This window comes from Mus musculus, chromosome 14 (genome assembly GCF_000001635.26).
Source record: "Mus musculus strain C57BL/6J chromosome 14, GRCm38.p6 C57BL/6J".
Classification (NCBI taxonomy): domain Eukaryota; kingdom Metazoa; phylum Chordata; class Mammalia; order Rodentia; family Muridae; genus Mus; species Mus musculus.
The window spans coordinates 29328129-29342337 of NC_000080.6; the positions used below are offsets into that span (position 1 = coordinate 29328129).

At 42.7% G+C, this 14209-nt stretch overlaps 1 protein-coding gene across 5 annotated transcripts in view; it reads right to left on the reverse strand.

Annotated features, from left to right (window-relative positions):
• Window positions 1–14209, reverse strand: part of Cacna2d3 (calcium channel, voltage-dependent, alpha2/delta subunit 3) — an 817833-nt gene that overhangs the window by 423186 nt on the left and 380438 nt on the right. For all 5 annotated transcript variants that reach the window (XR_001781093.2, NM_009785.1, XM_011244938.3 and 2 more), the window contains exon 9: window positions 5581–5655. Coding sequence is in view for 4 of the 5 variants with exons in the window: in NM_009785.1 (NP_033915.1) it covers window positions 5581–5655 (75 nt within the window). In the remaining variant the exon portion in view is untranslated. The remainder of the gene's footprint in view (window positions 1–5580; window positions 5656–14209) is intronic.

The window sequence follows — 14209 nt, forward strand, 5'->3', positions numbered from 1 at the left end:
GAAATTAGAAATCATTGGACCCTGAGAGAAGTGAATGGGTCAGTAGATATCGTTCTATAAAAAGTTTGTTTTAAGTCTTTGTGTGATTATCAATAATGTGAAATTATTGTTAACATACTTATTTCCAATGGCAAATGTGTGCTCAATATAGACACTCTAATATTGCAGAAATATATCAAATGGACCTCTTAAATTATGCCTCTCTTCCCTTTCCCCCCTGCCTCTTCTCACTGACAGCCTAAAGCAAGCAAAACAGAAACTACCATTTCACAATAGTAGTTTACTGTGAAGTATACACTGTTGTTATTCTGTCTGTCTGCCTCTGTCTTTCTGTGTGTACTCTATTCTTGTTGTTTTTACTAAATTATATACATTGAATATAAGTGACCAGATCTGGAACTTCTACATAATTGTACTAAAATTGTTCCTAATTTTTCTTTCTATTTTCTCTTTTTATTTCTAGGCAATGCAATTCATATTTCTTTTACTAGTTTTGAATTTAATGGAATGTAATGGATTTATGAAAGTGAGTTATCATTTGTTCTCTCAACAAACTTTATCTCCTTCTGTATTTAAACTGGCAACATTCATTTCTATGCAGAACAGTCACTTATTCACACACCACCCCCTCCCTCCAAAACGGTGGTCTACAGCACTCTGACACACTACATACTTCTACAGCCAAGTGAAGCCAGAAGTTTCAGCATCCTGGCTGCTCCCTTCAATGAAGCTAAGACTGAAGAAACTGGAAAACCTAGCAACTCTGCTGGGTCCTTTTGTTAGGTCAAGGAGCTTTTGTGTCTCCTGATGCCAGGGGAAGAGATGAGAGCTGCACAAGAAGATGGGGGGGGGGGGGGGGTCACGTGGGTCTCTAAGATTGGCGGATTTTGCAACAGCCAATTCACAAATGAATCTTAAATGGAACCATGAAATTTGGTGGATTTCAGGACATCTTCATTATAAAACCAGAGAAAAACCATATCACCCTCCCTCCTCCCTCCTATTCCCCCTCTGATCCCCGCAGAGACCACTGGAGGTTCATTTCAAGGCCTGATGAATGGTTCAGAAGGTCTGAAGTAGATTACAATGTGAATTTTCTTGTTTGAATTCTACATTTGAACTCCAGACTCACCCAATTTGTCATGGTTTCTTTTTCCTTAAAGAAAATACCAGCCAGTTATTTAGTATATAGAACAGCAAAGGCAAATGTTCTCCAGACAGAAAACCACACCTTTAGAAGACAAAACCAACCAGCTAAGAGAACCTCCAGACCCTGTCCAGGGATGCCGAGCTGTCGGCTATTTATTTTATGCAAAAATCACAGGAAGCCAGTTTTGATCAAAGTCAACCAACATTTCCACCCTCTTGCCTTGTTTTAAGAGACTTTAAAATCCCCACATTCCTTTTCTCGTGTTCTTTAAGTAATTTTATCAAATGCTGTTTTGATTTAAATGACCATGCTTGGAGATTCAGGCTCCCTGGGTCAAGGCTACAGCACATCATAATTCTAGATGTGGCCTTCCAGGAGGTCACCGTGCCCATTGGGTAGTGGAACTTTCAGGATCCACGGCTGAAAAGGTCACGTGGTATGGAGGGGGCGGTCTCAGATATCCCAATGGCCTTAGAACAAACAAGCCTGCAAACTGCCTATCCCTAGATCCGGATTCCTCAGAGATGGTCATAGCTAAATAGTTTTTGCCTGGCTCGTTGAGCCACTTGAAATATATTTTTTTTTCATAAACTGTAAAGCTGAGGTCAAGGTTAATTTTACATTTGCTTTATTATGGATGTTGTGAATTGCTTCAGTGTCTTTCATTATCAGGAATAGCCTCCCTTCCCTGAACTGTTTTGTAACTTCTTCAAAACCAAATTGGTCACATTTGTGTGGGTGTCACATCTGTGATCCCTGCAAACCCTAGGCACCTTCATGTACGCAAACATGCACTTACATGCACAAGCCAAAAAAGGGGAGGTACAAGGAGAATCAGTCAAGAAAAGTCAACCTGTCCCCTTGGAGGTAATACTTAACAGTACCACAGTTGGCACTAGTAAGAAGGAAGATGGACACAGAGTACAACCTTAGTTGTCATCCCTCAGAGACTATTCCTGTTTTTTGTTTTTTTTGTTTTTTTTGTTTTTTTTTTTTTGAGACAGAATCAGAAAGAGACAGACACAGAGAGAACACATGAAGGAGAAAGAGTGTGTGTGAGAGAAAGACTTCTTGATCTGGAACATGCCAAGCAAGCCAGGGTGCTTGGCCAGTGAATCCCAGGCTCTACCCCTTTTCGCCCCCCCCCCCCCAGTGCTGGGATTATAAAGTACACAATATTTTCCACTTTCACTTGAGTCCTGGGAGTTGTACATAGAGGGCTTGGGTTCTGTTCCCAGCACCCACATGGTAGCTCAAAAACATCTGCAACTTCAGCACAAGGGGATCTGATGCCCTCTTCTGGTCTTTGTGGGCCTTAGGCCACTTATGTGGTATACAGAAATGCATGCATGCAAAACACTCATACACATCAAATAAAATAAGGTTTTAAACAAAGTCAAGTTGTCAAACTTTCACCAAGGTCATTGTTAACTGGGGGTTTTATAAATGGCCTTTTCATCATCTCATTTTGCTAAGGGGCTTTTAAAAAACAAAACAAAACAAAACAAAACAAAAAGACAAACAAAAATATGGTGGGGCTTAGGTTTTGATCAAATGCTTTTTCCCAATTAAATGCTAGGCTAAAATATTGAGTATCTTCTCATCATTACCCTATTGCCATTGGTTGATTTGACACTGATGTTGAAACAATTTTGAGTATTCAGAGTGAAGCCTACATGTGTGGTACACTGTTGTTTTCTCTTGTTCTACTATTATTTATTTTACCAGAGATATCCCCCACCCCCACCCCACCTCCCCACACCCCAAAAGGAGAGGGGGATGCCTTAGTATGCTCCATTTGGCTCTAAGTGTCAACTTGTCAGTCTAGAGTCACCTGAGAAGGAAGTCTCAATTGAGGGTTTGCCCAGAGCAGATTGGCCTATGGGCATGTTTGTGGGATAGTCTGGATTGTAAATGATGTAAGACAGCCCAGCACTCTGTGAGTTGACAACAATTCCCTGGGCAGGCAGTCCTGAGTCTGTCCGTGAAGTTCCTTCTCCAGCTTCTATAAATAATAGACTACTATCTTTAAGCCAAAATAAATTATTTCTTCCCTTAAATTGCTTTTGTTCGTGACCTAAAGCTAGGACACACCCTTTCTAATTTTTTAAAGGATATTATGTAAAATTGGCATAAATCCTTCTTAAAGTGTTGGTACAAACTACTAATAAAATCATCTGGGCCTGGGAATTTCTTTGAGGGGAGGGCTTTTACATTTTCAACTAAGTTTCTCTTGATAGTTATAGGTTTATCAAACTGTCTATTTCCTTACACTGATTTTGGTATGTTTGGATCATCTTTGATAAGTTGTTGAATTTACAAGCTCAAAGCTGTCTATGGTGTTCCTTTATTATCTTTTACAATATGTATTTATTTATTCAATCTCTCTCTCTCTCTCTCTCTCTCTCTCTCACACACACACACACACACACACACACACACACACACACACATATTTTGGTTGATTTTCCCAGAGAGTTATGAAATTTACTGACTCTTTTTAAGGAGGCAGTTTTGACTTTCATTGATTTCTTTCTTCATCGCTTTCTTCTCCAATTTAATTGATTTCTGTTCTTTATCATCATCTTGCTTCCTTCTGCTTGCTTCCATTTCTTTTTCCTTTGCAACCTACACTTGATCTTCGTTTCATTTAGTACTTGAAAGTGCTATCCTTCTTTCTTCCCCTACAACTTCATAGGAGGCCCACTATTACATTGATGTTTCATGCAAGCAATATACCCTTTCTCTCTCATTGTTTCAATAAGAAAACTACTTAAATCATCTCAATCATCTCAATACTTTCAAGTCTGAAAGCCCCTGCTTAGTTTGTCTTCTCCTGAATATCTTTCAGGTTCATTATGTACATGTTTACCAGAGTTTTACAGTTTCAGCATTCTAAGGGAGTAAGCCTGATTGATATATAGCTTTTCCACACTATAAAAGCAAATATTTGGATATATATATATTCTGAATTATTCTAGGTTTTATTTTTAGTTTTGTTTTTTGTAAGCATAAATTCAAAGACAATTTTAATGAATTTCTGGTCTCTTTTCTCACCCAGTCCCATATATGACTTGATTCTTCCAAATTTCACAATGCTCTCTATTCTTTGTGGAAGTTATCAGCTACCAGAGAATGGCTTTGATCATTTAATCATCCTTCACTTTAAAATTGGATACTTTCTTTTTTGTAGTCTGTCTGAGACAAACACTGGAGTAAAATAAAAATGGCGGCCTCCTCATCCAGGCAATGGACAGAGGGAAAGTGCTTAGAGAAATGTGCAGGCTCCTCATCTTCATACAAACAAGCATCCTCAGGAAGTGTTTATTCTTTGAACTACTCTGTCTTTGTACGCATGAAGTAAGTGTGTGTGTGTGTGTGATTTTTTTTTTTTTTTTGTCTCTCAAACTGAAACTCAGCTTTTAGTTTTCCTGTGTGCCAGATGGAATAAATCTTACCCAGTCTCCTGTGATTCTCTCCCTCAGAGATAACCAAGCAAAGAGCTTTCCCTACCTTCCTTTAAGATAGTACCAGTTTCTCTAGCAATAAGAGAACTGACACAATAGCATGTGTCACAGAAGACTGCCTTGGTCATCCTCCTCCGTCCCCTCATAGGAATCTGATCATCATCAGAAGAGATAAAGTCTTGTGTAACATCTTGTAAAATAACACAGGTAATGGCATCCATGAGTCCCATGAGGTGTGACAAGGCTGCATCTAAGCCTTTACTAGTCTGCGTTGTCACAGGTGCTATGGAAGAGGAATGGTGGACAAATGATAATTGGGTTGCCAAATCAAAAAGATCCACAAGGGAAAGAGATATATCATCAAAGAAGTCTACTATAGGGAATATTCTAGAAGGCTCATAGTTGAATTGAAACTTCAATCCTATTTCCTAAGATTTCCCTTCAACACATAGCCATTGTATTCCACAATATGCATGGAATGAGCCTTTCTTGAAATATTTAGGATGTAGCAGTCCACAGATCACCCCTCTCTGGTGAGGCTTATACTGTAATGGAGACAAGTTATCACAAAAGATACCTCAAAGATGAGTCAATCCATTGTAACAAGTGAGAACAAAGAAAAAAGTGAATTCAATTTCCAGTGAGATGTCATCAAAAACCATCTTCTCTCTATGGTGCCAACAGAGACACTGAGCACCCATAATATCTGCTGTTGGCAAGAGGGAAACAAAGCAACCCAATGGATTCAGGAGAAGCAGGCAGAGGAATAAAATGTAATTATTTTCCTGCCATGATCTTATATGTGCTTCTCAGTAAACAGTCCACAACCTGGAGTGAGCTTCAACAGCCATGGTGAACTTGTCACATTTGAAGAGATTTTAAGAACCGAGATAGAACTATTATGAACAACAACAATAACAGAGACAGAGATCTCTGGTGCTCCTGCCCAGAGGCAGCGCCTACCTCCTTGTTGGTCCTGTCAGCTTGAACCAGTGTTCCGTTCAGACAAGGTTCCACATAGTGAAGCTCTTCGTTATACTGCAAAGGGGAGAAACAACCAAGAGGAAATATTGAATGAGGACCCCAAAGGGTACTAGTTAAGAGTCAGAGCCACATGGGAAGAGCACAGTCACAGGTTCCATTCACCCAGACCCCTGCAATCAAGTGCTAATGACAAACTTCTTTGAAAGAAGCCTACAGAGCCCATGCTGAAGCACAGCAGAGTGCATACTGAGAACTGGCCATCTTTTAGTGGTGCAGAGAGTAGTCATACACCCTTCAATGTGTCCCTGAGAGATGATGGAGCAGACAGATTAGGTGGTGCAGCTCCAGCCTCAACCTCATAGGATCAAGGAATACCTGTATTGGTCAAACATGAGGAGACATACTGGAAGGGAGGAGGGGCTTGATGTCCTCAGTAACTTGGGAAGGGTGGTGAGGGGCTTCTTTACTCCTCCTATATAGTGCTACTATCTATATGGCTTTGCCAATACCTGCCTTCTCCAACACTTTCAATCCCCAGCTTCCAGGTTAGAAGTCTTAGATTTTGTCCTCTGCACATGGCCTTTCCAAGGGCTTTGATGGGCTCTGGACATTTAGACCAGAAATCTTTACCCATTTGTCCACAACAAAGGCATGCTCTGGTTGTTCTACATCCCCCGCTGGTCTGCCACATGGCTCATCTTTCCCTTCTGACCTTCACCACTGAGCTCTGTATCATGGATTGGCACAGTCACATATCCACAGGGAAAGAACTTCGGGTACAGGAGAGGTTCCTAGGTATCTTTCCTGTATATTCCATAGAATGTCTAGTTTCCTTCACCTGGAGCCCCCAATGCACAGGGAAACCCCATCTTTAGTTGGGTGCTCTACCTGGGCCCCTTATACTGGGATTGGTGAAGACCAGTTGTATATCTGAGATATTGTGGCCTTCAACTAGGTAGATCTGGGCAGAGGTCTAAGCTCACAGTAAGCACCACAATTCATTCATACGGTAAAAGCACCGTGACGTTTTCAACTTAACAGCCAAATAACCACGCACAGAGCTGCTGGGGAAGAGAGCAGCATCTCTCACATCCACTCTGGAACAGAACTGCCTGAGGAGTTGCCCTTCTAGACTGTGATCAGTGAGTACCATGGGAAAGCCAAGCAAGTCCCAGGGTGAGATAAAGGATACTCTTGGTACACTCACTGTGGACATGTACAAGGATCCCCCTGCAGCCGCTACCACAGCGAGTGGATGCATAGCACCACGGGCAGAGAAGCTGCCTAAGGGGTGAGATGCTGCTCTGGGCAGTTAGCTGCTATGGAGCCCTCCCTTTATCCAGACTCAGAATAACCTTCATTTGTAGTTTGATTCGGCCCCAAGTACATCAAATACCACACCCTTACAAACAAAGAAACGGAGGAAAAACAAACTTTGAAAGGCATTAGTGACTAAGCAGGGAGCAATGTCCAGGCTCATGCCCAGTCTGATCTCAAAGTCATGTAGTTTTGGGATATTGAAGTCCTCTACACCTCTGTCCCCTTAAGCCTTTGTTTCTGGTCTAAGAAATGCATGTGGAAATTTTCATTTGTCCTTATGAAGTCTAGAGGAAAAAGTAAATATGCACCATTCTTATTCTCTTCCCCCAAGTGTGAGGAATCTAACCTAGGACTGATTTTCCTTGCTGGGCAACGTTTTGAAGGGTGGGTAGTGGATATTTTTGCTAAAGGGGATATTGAAAGGGACTAGTTCTAGGGTTGGGTTTTGAAGAACTGTGGTAATGTTCTATTTCTGGACATGGTCAGCCAGATTAAACAAATTTGTTCATTTTGTGATGATTCTTTAGACTATGTTTATACTGTGCATATTCTAGTTATGCATATATATAAAAGTTAGATGTACTGTGGTTTTAATATGCTTGCCCCAGGGATTTGCACTATTAGAAGATGTGGCCTTGTTGGAATAAGCATGGTCTTGGTGGAGTAGGTGAGGCCTTGTTGGAGGAAGTGTGTCACTGTGGGGGTGGGCTTTGAGATCCTCCTTCTAGCTGCTGGGAGACAGGCTTCTCCCGGTTGCCTTTTGGAACAAGATATAGAACTTTCAACATTTCCAGCACCATGCCTGCATACATGCTGCCATGTTTCCTGCCATGATGATAACATGTTTAAGCCCCAATGAGATGCTTGCCTTTGTAAGAGTTGCCTTGGTCATGGCATCTTTTCCCAACAGTGGAAACCCTAAGATGTGTATGCTCTGCTGAAGTTAATTGGTGAGGAGCAGAGCATGGCTTTTGATCCCCAGAAAGGAATGCTACCTCTAGATTCAGAAACACCGACATAGATCAACATGAAGATCTTCGGAAAGAAAATGGAAACTTCTGTGGAAATGTCTATTCCCTTCTTCACCTCCCTTACTGATGAGTGACTTGATCCAGCAGAACCAAATCCTTGCAGCGTAAGTGTTCTTAGCCAATCACAACTATCCAGCTGAGCTCTATTAGAGTCTAGCTTCCAGAGCCTCTTTGTGGCCAGGGTTAGTTAGCAAACCACGTGTAACCAATAAGACAGAAGAGAAGTTTCTTGTGTGTTTTCCTCAGACTTACTTCTGTCACTGAAAGAAAATTCATCTGGATATACCTTCCCCTTCCTTTCTCCTTTGGGTGCTGCTATTGACCAGGTACAGCAACCACTTTGTAGTCAGCAGGTGGCAAAAAGATGAAAAGGGCAAGCTAAAGAAGAGAACAAGAAGATGGGGCCAGCACAGGTGTGCCAGTGATGCTCTCAGGACCACAGAACCTAGACGATACCTGCCCTCCTTCTGGAACCTTCTATCAGGTTATTAGATGAATCCATGTTGAAGGGACATTTGAACCTTTATTCAGTTCTAGTGTAACCCAGAGATCTAAATGTTCTTAGGGGTCCTGCTTTGGTTCTTGCTTTTTAAAATGTTTGTGATGTGAGAGAGAGAGAGAGAGAGAGAGCGCACACACATGTACCAGTCATGTGTAGAGATCAGACCACAGCCTTGCACGTCTGTCCTCCCTTTTCACCTAGGTTGAGATCCCGTTGGTCATTACTGCATACCCAAAGCTAGTAGGCACAGGAGCTTGAGGAGACGCTCCTGTCTCTACCCTCCACCTTTCCATAGGAAGACTGGAAAGATGAAAGTGTGTTACATAGCAAGCTTCACATGGATCTGGGAATTTGAACTCAGGTCCTGAATCTCAAAGGGCAAGCACATGCTACCAACTGAGTCATCTCCCCAGCCTTGTTCTTGCTCCTAGCCCACTCTTTTCCAGGTAATTAGCAAAGGTCCACCAATACTCTTCCTGACACATACTTAAAGGCAACACCTGTGTTTGTGGACTCTGAGATTAGAGTTAGGACAGAAGATATACCAAATCCTGTGCTGCTAAGGACACTGGGAAGCTGTAGCTGCTAAACCTCAGAGTCCACTTACGCCTAAGCATCCTATGGTAACTGCCACAGTGGACCTGTGGAGATGTAGGGTGTGTGTGTGTGTGACAGATCTGAGTGGATGCACTTTGCCAATACAGAGGCTAGCAGATGCTGAGGGAGGCACTGGGGGAAGGCTTTAAAGGCAAAGAAGACCAGGGAATTTTGTCCTCATCAGGGAAGTACATATGTAGTAATCAGAAGCAGGCCCACTGTCACTGAGCACACTGCACCCACGGTAGAGGCGTCTTACTCCTCTGAACACCAGCCAGCTTGTTAGTGGCATCCTCCAAGCCTGCAGTTTCCTGATTTTCTCCTGACGACATCATGATTGAGCCAGGCCCAGCAATCTGGACTGTATCACTGTGGGGCATGGAGGTGGCCGCATGGAGAGTGGAGAGGCCCATTGCAGCTTTGACTTGCAGCTGCTGAGTCAAGAAAGCCCACTGGCCACGCAAGCCCAGCAAACTCCCAAAGGACTGCAAAGGATGCCCTGGATGCTTCAGAAACAGGGATGCTTCTGAAGCTCCAGCAGCTCTCCGTTTGGACATCTTTCAGCTTGTATGTATTTACAGATGCTCCCTGGATGCCCTTGCTGTTTTGTTATGTGTGTCTGTGTAAGAAATGTCTATGTATATGTTCTTGTGGGTGTGTATATGTGTATATGTGTGCACGTGTGTGTGTATGAACGGTGAGGCCGGAGGTGCACATTAAGTGTCTTCCTCTCACTCTTCACCTTACTTACTGAGTCTCCTGCTGAACTTGGAGATCATTGATTGACTGGGCTGGCTGGTCAATGAACTCAGGGGATCTGCCTGTCTCCCTCCTTTCAGTAGCACTAAAGTTATAGATACGTAACTATGTGCATGCTGTGTGCCTAGGTTTCACATCCTGGGGATCTGAAATCAGATCTTTATGCTTGAGCATCACACATTCTACTATCCCCCCAGCTCCAGTATTTCCTGGATTTTTGTTTTGTGAATTAGTGGTAGCAGATGGTCACCCCAGTTTATAACTGAAGATGGAGTTGATGCTAGACTTGGTATTCAAGAGCCCATAAGTAACTCTTTCATTCTTACTTGGCAAAGCTGATGTCAGCACCTCAAAGAGAAAGATGCCACAATTTACCCTCACAGGTGAAATCTCTTCTGTATTCTGGTTTTAGCTCCTTCTATGGCCCATACTCTACTTTTGAGTATGAGAAGTACTTTTGAAAGCTGAGGTCATAAGCCCTGCCACAAGGTGAATGAGGATGCTCAAGGTCCAGGCAAGAAGGAATACGATGCAGGCCACCATATGTGCATACGCAATGTACAGTAGAGAAATGAGGTAGGCATGGGGATGAAAAGTCTGGACACAGTGATAGACTGACAGTTAAGCGAAGGAGAAAGGGAGAGGTGCTAGTAGTGGGAGCAGGCTGCTCTTGGGAGCAGGGGCCATGATCTCTTGATTTCCTTGGAAGAACATTGTTTATGCACTTGTGGGATACTAATTGATGCTCCACTGGGCACAAGTAGCCAACTAGATGCTCAAGGCAGAAACTTGACTTTCTAATCTACACCACAGTCTGAACCTTCACAGGGACCCAGCTCTCTAACAGTAGGAGATGAAGCATTGCCTCCCAGGAAGGTGTCTGCCACAGAAGTCTTAATTCTCCTATTTGCTAACTTAGCATTAACTACTAACCTACTATGTGCCAGGCATGACCACTTCAGTTTGCTCAGGACCTTTAACACTGAATGATCCTATTGGTTGTAAATGGACATATTCATATCTCTACTCTTCATTGTCATGATAAAAAAGTACATGGCTCTTATAGTACAGGGGTCCTTTTGAACTCAAACCAGGCCACTGTGATCTTCCTCAGATGTTAGACTATGTCCTAACATTCCCCTCTCTTGTTGAGAGTCTATGTCCCTATCTTGATGAACCATCAACCTCATGGTCAGAGAGCAACAAGCATAACACCACACATCTCTTCCTCCTGCTCACATCTTCTTACTCTCTGTAAGCATTTTCTACCTTTCATGGTTTTTATATTCTTGGACCAGGGAGTGGCACCATTTGGAGGTGTGGCCTTGTTGGAATAGGTGTGACCTGGTTGGAGTAAGTGTGTCACTGTGGGTGTGGGCTTAAGATCCTCACCCTAGTTGCCTGGAAGTCAGTCTTCCACTAGCAGCCTTTGGATGAAGATGTAGAACTCTCAGCTCTACCTGTGCCATGCCTACCTGGATACTGCCATGCTCCCACCTTGATGATAATGGACTGAACCTCTGAACCTGTAAGCCAGCCCCAATTAAATGTTGGTTGTTTTTATAAGACTTGCCTTGGTCATGGTGTCTGTTCATAGCAGTAAAACCCTAACTAAGACACCATCTCTCTTCTTTCATAGGCAAAGCACAATTCTCAGAAACAAGGAGACTAGGAAATGCAAGCTTTAACCTCAGTCCTTGAATGGCCAGAACTCTCTTGGGGAACATCTGAGAATACAAATGTGGCCATGCAGTTGGCAACATTTTCCCTGTTGGCTTGTACATAGAATAACCTGAGGGCTAGCCCAGGGCCAGCTCACCTTTGGATTCTAGATGATGCTAAGATACCTGAACTTCATACCAAAAAGCCTAACCTGCTGGAATAGAACGATGCATCTTTCAGACTTACTGGGATAAGACTATCCGTTGCCTAGACACTGGGATGAGGGAAGACACAGAAGGAAGCAGCTTGCAGGAAGGTCTCCCCACGTCACTTTAAAAGCTGAGACTCCACATGATGCCCTGCACATAGCTGACTGGACTTGTCTGATATGGTCAGCCTCTCTCAATTATTTACACCAGCACTGTTCTGGCCCATTTTCCTCCATGTCCTTCCCTATTCCAGAGCGCCAGACACTATCAATTCTCTCCTGAAGTGAGGGCCAGTCTCACACCTGACAATGGTCCTTGCCTTCTCAGTAAGATCCTTCCTCTTTCCATCTCTGACCTAGCCCATTCCTTACACTTAATGTCTCTATCACTTCAGTGCCTCATTCAACACATCTTCCTGGACTCCCCACCGATGCATGCTCTGTCTCTGTCCCTGCCAGGCTCCCTCCCAGAAGGTGCTGGCCTCACTGAACCATGAGCATCTATGGTCCTGGGCTTCTCTACCAGCCAGTCACACACAGGATCTCAGGCAGATGGCTGTCTTCTACAGCTGAGCACTTAAGTCAGAGCACACAGCCATGTTTACTAGATCACAATGACAAGGAAAGCAAAAAGTAAGAAAATGTAGAAAAACCCACTCAACACAAATCTGAGGAGGAAAAAAACACCCCTGAAGTATAAAATCAAAAATGAAAAACCTTTACCGATGTCAAATAACAGATTAATAAACAACAACAAAGGAATATATAGGTATATCTTAGAGAATTTGAAGTTCCACCAACGGCGCATAATATGAAAATGCTGCCTTGTTCCTGGAATGTAGGAAGCTGATGCAAAGAAGATTCAATTAAACGAATTCAGACCTCAGCTGCTGTATTTTTAATTAAATGGCCTTTGGGATGAAAATGTAGGCAGTATGGAGTGAAGCAGAGGAACCCATATTATTTTCACTAACGCAAGGCATCCCTGGATCTTCTTTCTCACAAAAGTATTTTCTGAAATTAGAAACGCAACTGGGTTTAATTAGTAGTACAGCACCAAAGAGCACAGAAAGCCTACACCAAGCCAGGCCTCTCAGTACAGCCCTGATTGCTTTATAATGCAAAGCCACAGCAGCCTGAGTGCTGGAGAATTAGTTCTAAGGAAAAGCTGTGAATTATAAACAGGGTATCAGAAATTTCTAGGGTGAACTAGCAAATGATTCTCTCCTCCATACCGTTCTGCACAAACAGGGCCTGCAGGAGGCCTTTAAATTGATTTCACAATATCAGCCCAGTTAATGCGGTGTTCGTTTAATGCCTGGCTTGGCTTCTTTGTAAAACCATTTCTCAACTTCCAGCATCATATGGAATTAGCACCCTCATTTTTATGATAATGTTGTTCATTTAATGCATGGTTTAGTGAATGACTTCAAAGTGAATGAGAAAAAAAAATATATGCTTTTTCTTGTCATAATTTAACCTCAAATTTTAACTCCAACTGTACAAAATCCCTCTATTTCACCTGTTCTTTATAATTTTGTCAGTTAACGCATTAGCTCTAGACCGAGTTTTTTTTCAATACTCTGCCCATCAAAGATAAAACAGTGGCTATTTATACTTTCATGTTTGCTCTCTGGAAAAGCCCAGATCAAGAGATTTCCAGTATAATATATAAGATACACTTTACAATGGACTTAATAAAATGTAAAGCTGATTCAAATGGCCATGAACCATCTTTCCTATTAATTCAATATCCTCCTGCCTTCCTGCATTGAGACACTGAAAATCAGAGGCAATGATAAATTAGATTTGCCTGAACAAAACTCTACCATGCAAGAGGGCTTCCAGCACTGGAAACAATGCCGGCATTCTTGACTTTCTCTAAGATGCCTCCCCAAATATGCACTTCACAAGCATAGGAGGGCTGGCCATACAGCAAAGACAGCCAAAGGACTGTCCTCTAGGGGAGCAAGATTCAACAAGAACAACCCACTCATTCAGGCAGGGCATTCTGCATAGAGGTGCAGATGCACCTCTCCGTATGCACCTGCAACCTTTCGTTTTGGGGTGTCCTCCAGCAAGTGACCATTTTAAACAGATATGGGGAAAACCTACATTGTATTATAAAGACGGAAGAGGGGAGAAACGCTGCAAGAAAGTAAGAGTCCGTAAAGCAAAACCAGTGAGACACACTAGATACCAGGAGTCACAACTTAAAGTAGTGTAAGTGACAATTAGCCTCCTCTGCATCTACCATTAGTTGGGGCCCTTCAACTGTCAGTAAGGGTGCAAACTTTCACCCTACTTAGTGGATGATATGGTCAGACTGATGCAGTTCTTTCTGGTGTAGCAATTTTATGTATAGATATTATTCAACCAAACACACGCCCGACCACATAAACATACACACTCTATCTTCAGTGTGTTCCAGGCCATGGCAAGCCTATCTACCTCAGCAATCTCAAATTAAAGAGAGGGCCTCACAGAAGAATAACCCAGATCTATAGCCAACAAAGAGGTTTGGGTAAA